The 5863-nt window shown below is 40.9% G+C and overlaps 1 protein-coding gene across 1 annotated transcript; it reads right to left on the reverse strand.

Moving 5' to 3' along the window:
* Nucleotides 1-303: 303 nt before the first annotated feature.
* On the reverse strand, nucleotides 304-5646 carry LOC138026724 (uncharacterized). Its single transcript, XM_068874176.1, has 2 exons — nucleotides 5483-5646; nucleotides 304-2127 (listed from the first exon to the last, which is right to left on the reverse strand). Exons 1-2 carry the CDS (start codon nucleotides 5511-5513, stop codon nucleotides 1631-1633), a joined length of 528 nt encoding a protein of 175 aa, XP_068730277.1. The 5' UTR covers nucleotides 5514-5646; the 3' UTR covers nucleotides 304-1630.
* Between the last annotated feature and the right edge of the window lie 217 nt (nucleotides 5647-5863).

Consider the following 5863-nt stretch of genomic DNA (forward strand, 5'->3'; position numbering starts at 1 on the left):
TCTACATTTCAAAATAGTTCGCTTCAATCCAGTCATAAGATACTTGAACATAATTGCAACAGATTTTTTATGTCGGCCCGGTTTTTTTCAAAGCCGCCGCCAAAAATCGGGCCGACAAGTCGCACCGTGTAAACCGGCCTTAAGATACTTGAACTGTACCAGCCGCTGTTTCGGGAAATGAGCCGGCGCTCACTCCCGAAATCACTTCTCGGGGAGGATACAACTCGTGTGAGCGGCGGAAATCGAGGCTATACGTGAACACGATAACGCTAAATTACGTTTTGAAGTGATATTTTGTCGACATTGCCGCTGTCATTGTCTTTATTGTTTCATACCTGACTGGGTTGGCTCACAGATCCCTTATTTTAAATTTTTACTGTAGTACACTCATGCAATTTTCGCTTACGAAATGTTTGAAAACTTAAAGCCGCGGCTACACGAGCGATTTTTTGCTCGCACTGGTGATGCGATTTTTTCAAACTTTGTCGCGTCGCCAGCGCGGCATGAAAATCACACGCGACGGGTGAAAAAATCGCAAGAAAAAGTCGCCAGAGTTGAAACTTTCGCGACAAAATCGCAGAGCTAGTTGCCCGTGTAGCCACCCTGCAACTTTTTGCCCGCGCTGGCGATGCGACTAAAGACTATTTAGCCAATGAAATTAAAGTAGGAATCTCTGTTTATAGTGCCCAGGTCTCTTGAAGTATGCAATTCGCGCGGCCTTCAATTTGTCGCCAAAATTTGTCACAAGTGTAGCCACCCTGGCGCGCAGGCGACGCGACAAAATCTGAAAAAAATCGCATCACCGGCGCGAGACAAAAATCGCTCGTGTAGCCGCGGCTTAAGTCGAGGAGACTGACATTCTTGCAATGCATTAAACAATTAGCTAGGCCTTCTTTGGTGAGTGACTTTTTAATGTACATTTTTAAAGTTAATTGGTTTTATTTTAATCGTGCTTTCACATTGCAAGCTAATGTATTATTTGAGCTTTCAGCCGAGCTTTGAGCTTTCAGGCCGTTTCTTGTTTAAAACATGTACATGTGGCCTCTGTTGTTTGAAAGGTAGACTTGCCGCCCTTACGATAAAGATGGAAAACTTAAGATCCTTATCCTGAAATTGAGAAAGTGAATTAATCAACTTTTTTTTCTTTTAAAAATGACATTTGTTGTAAGAACAGTCAAAGACTAACGTATCAGGATTAAAAACGAAGCTAAAAACACACCATGCCACAATACATACTTTCCGTTCAATCAAATGCTCGTCTTCGAGTGGGAAGGCATGTCCTTCAATTTCAAGAACCCATCTTAGTCCAACCAGGGAGGTATGTCATAAGTAATTTGGCATAACATTAAGTACTATTGTCCTTTAAAAGGTTTGTTGGCAGCGCAATGTTTAAACCCGTGACACTATTTAAAACACTGTTTAGAATATTTCGGCTTCAAAACATGAAAAGACATCAAATATGTTCAGTTTTAGTTCAGCCTTGATGGAATGAAGACGAATTTTTTGTTACAAAAGGTGTCAAAAAGTGTACGTGAAAAAAGACAAATCTGCCTTCATTAACAACGCGGGCATTAAATTGAAGCCAGAAATACAAGAGCAGTAAATGTCCCTCCCCACCCTCTGGGGGCCATCATTTCTTAACCAACCATCTGGGAGTACAACTCTTCATAGTGCTCCACAGAAACAACAGCAATTGCCACGCGACACACCTGCACAGCTCAGCTACGCTGTCTGTGACAATGGGTGACTTTAAAATCTTGCTGAAGGCCTCCGCCATGAAATTCTGTACCTCCGGGACGCTGACAATATTTTCAAGAAGAACTTTACAGGCATCAATCGTGTTCTGGTCAAGTACCAACGTTTTCGTATAATCACGAACCCAGATCAAGGTTTCTTCGTTGGTTATTAGGTCTGATAGCGTGTTCTTTGCCAGTTCTGCTATCGCTTGTACTGTTCTAACATCACTGAGTGCAACTTGGCTCAACTGGATTGCGGCAGCTTTGACATCGTCTCCGTTAAGGACTTCCATTACAATTTGTTTTACTAGTTTCGTCACCTCTTTCGGATCAGGGAGTACACTGTCCAGCGAAACAACTCCTTTGATGTCATCAACATCCTCAACTAAATCTAGGAAAAAGAAAATAAAGTTTGGAGTCTGGAACCCAAGAAACAGCCTGTCAGGCATTGATTTGCGACGAAACAGAATTCTAAGTCCAAAGAAAATGATATGAAGTCAACACGTGAATTTAAACGTTGCTAGCTTTGGACGTTCTTCGCCCAGTTGTTATATTTGTCAACTAAGGCTGAGTCTTTGAGAGGATTCGACTTTCCGGGGAGCGAGGACCGACGACATGCCAACTCGACTCCAGGTTTACACTTGCTCTCGTAGTCGCTATTAGAGATTAAACTACTATTTTCAAAAATTTGCGTCTTCTAAAGTGAATAACTGATGGCGCATCCCGGCTCGTGTACGCACCCTCAGAAATTTGAATCAACAGTGGTTATCAACTGTTACAAAAATGGACCTTAACTACGACTGCGCATAAATTGGAAGTGGCCAGAAATCCGTGTTCTTGGTGCCAACAGAAAAGCGGACTCTGGGGAAGAGATCGCTATTTTGTGATTTAATATAGATAACTCAATTTATTAGTTTAACCTCGTTCATCAGTCCAACGAGAAATTTAAGTTAGTTACATAGTGCCATAATCTGCCAAAGAAAAAAACCCTAGCCAAAACAATGACAGATCCAAAGTTCATTATCTACATATAGTTTGGTCATGCGGACCAAGAAGTCACACAAAGGCTACAAACGTGACACATAGCATGACATTCATTGCCCCTACAGGGATTTGAGGAGGCATCATACACCTTATTCCAAAATGGCCTCCATTTAAATATTCTTTTGTTTTTATTCAAATTATTCCTTGATGCCTCGTTCTTAAGCTTAAAATTCAAAAGAATATTTTATCTTGAACGAGGCAACAAGGGCCAATTTGTATGCGCATAAATCAGCGGCCATTTTGGAATAAGGTGTATTGTAGCTTGCGCGTATATAGAGTTACAGTGATACAGTATAAACAGAAGCACATGATTTGGAAGCGTGTAACTTGCAACTCTTTTCCTTGGAACAAAGCTGGGGATTTTCTCGGACAACAATTTTATGCCCAAATATGGACAAAAATAAGAGTGAGCTGCACTTGGAAATTTTTAAACTCAAAAAACCCCATGAGCTTCTGGTATTGTATATGTAGTGTGTATTGTAAGGAAAAATCTCGACTTGAGAAAGCTGTAAGCGCGAACGGAATAATCAGGTTATAGTGACGTTTTCACCTCCAAATACGTCCCGCAAGTAATTCTTGGGTAATGGTGACGTACCTTTATTTTTTGTGTGAGAGGGATCGAAGTAATAAATTGTATTTCGCGCGAATTGTTCAGAGAGAAGAAGATGGAATAATTGCGAATTAAATACTACTTACGAGCGCACTCTCGTCATATGTCACGGTGCGTCACACATCACATGCCGTGCAATCCAGCATTGGAGCATCTTCTTAACCAAGTCTGTTTTCTCACAAGTGAGCCGGAGAGTGACTAAATTATCTTATCACAACAAGGTAAATCTTTAGGTTTGGTTGGTCGCGAACGGACGGTTTCATTTGGGTATATTGACGGGCACTGCGCAGCCAGACATCACTTTCGAATAAATTATCGCAACAAAGGAAACTCTTAATTAAAGATGAAAAATCATGTTATGGGTAGTTGCATTGTTGAGGATATTCTCAACATTTCCGAATTCTAATTTTGTTACCAGAAGAGTTTTCAACACAAATTTTTCACTCAATGTACCTATCATTAATAATACCGCGACACCGTTTCAGTTCCTTCATGCGGTCAGATTTTAACACTTCTGTTTCTTACTTTTCATTTGGTCATTTAATCATATAACTGCGATTATGTAATCCAGACCAAGGACGTCTAAATAAAGCATTGACATTAAACCATGCAACATTACTGGTTATGTTATTCACGTTACTCAAGACTGAAAACCTTCATCCCTTGCAGCAAGTTACATTTTCAAAAAACAATGGCCATATTGCGGTAAAAATTGACATTGCGTTTCCTTTAGTTTCTATTTCGACTGGTACACCATCGTGTCCGCCATGATCAAACCGTCTACTCACAGCGCCCATTTCATATTCGGTACTGATTTCAGGGGTTTTTTTGAAAGGGTTTGTTTTATTTTCACTTTAACGAGAATTTGAGCGAACTCCAGCCTTGCCTGGGAAATTGACACTGGAAACAGCGTTTCTGAGCGTTCTATGTTAGAAATTTCCTGCTTTCCTGGGTTTTAAAATGCACGCCAGGAAGCTCGTAACCTTACTTTCCTCAAAACTATTCTTCTTGCTCCCTATGTACACATCTTTATTGCTTTAGTGATTATTTCGGCAAAAATCCCCCCACAATCTTTATTTTTTGCTTACAACTGGCGTCACGACGGCCATGTAATTATGCAAAATGTCAGTTACGTTTTTCTATTGTTATGGTAGCAGGGCTGGTGCAGTGCGTTGGTTGAGTTTGTTGGTTCTCTACTCTTCTCCGAGAGCTTTTTCCCCTGGTACTCTGGTTTTTCCCACTCCTCGAAAACCAACATTTGTTTTGATTTGATCTGATTTCAGTTAATTTGTAGTCTCTCCAATTAGTAGAGCACTCGTGCTCGGCTAAATAACCTTGAGACTTAAATAACGTGATTATGGCCGTCTGATCACGTGAGTGCATTCAAAGAATTGAACCTCTCGCGAGTCGGTCGCTTTGCCCTATGACTGTTTGCGCTCAGGTGGCCTCAAACTCTAAGTGATAGTTTTATGCCTTTCCTCCAAACTCATTCATTTCGAACTACAACTTCTAGTTCCCATAGCTAATCATGTTTACTTTATCATCTATGTCGGTGCAAAATTTGTGGTGCTGCCTAATCCCACAGCCGTCACGTTCAAAGGTCTCCTGCCCAAGCCTCTTGTCCACATTCAATGCATGTAAACATCATGATTACTTTAAAGGTTGGACTTTCGCCTTGATCGAGAATATCGCGTGTCAAATCGCAGGTTATCAAAGTAGATATGGAAATCACATAGAAAAACGAGGGCTTATGAATTGCATACGTTGAATCAAATTTATGAAGAAACAAACATGAGGTCACCTGAGGAATCCGACATGGAAATGCCAGATTGCTGGTCATTCGAACCCGTGTTTTTTCATTTGAAATTCCAGGACACTAGTAACCCAACCAAACTCTATAACGATTCCAAGATTTTCAAAGTTATGTTGGATGGCTACAAAGTCCAAAATACAAATAATGCTATGATCTGATTCAAAGTTTTATCATCTTCAGCGACGAAAAAAAAAATCAGCCGATTGACTGAGCCTTTTCATCAGCGCGAGAAGAATCGATCAGGCCAATCCGATAAATGTTTGATACTGATTCACTTACCTTCTAATTCTGAGGCAAAATTAGAAGCCATGACTTCCGCTTGAAGTAAAAATAGATGTGGCAGAGCTGAGAAAAATAAGTCGTGGTTGAGGACTCAACGATTACTTTACCCTGCGGAGCAAGCGTTCCTCTCCCAAACGATTTTCTGCCAACTGGCCGCGCAAAAGTTGGGGCAAGAGACTGAGGGAATGCTTTATTTTTGAAAAACCCGTTCGCCAACGAACGGAGGCTTCTGATTGGTGCGGCACAATCACAATGATTGACAGGTGACAAATTTTCGTGCAAACTATTGTTCTAGCGTGACAAAGACAAGATGTGGAAGGTTTTGAATTGTGTTTGAGCGTTGAACGAATCGGGTATTGCCTTTACGTTGAAAAGGGA

The sequence above is a fragment of the Montipora capricornis genome, chromosome 12 (assembly GCF_036669925.1).
Source record: "Montipora capricornis isolate CH-2021 chromosome 12, ASM3666992v2, whole genome shotgun sequence".
Lineage (NCBI taxonomy): Eukaryota > Metazoa > Cnidaria > Anthozoa > Scleractinia > Acroporidae > Montipora > Montipora capricornis.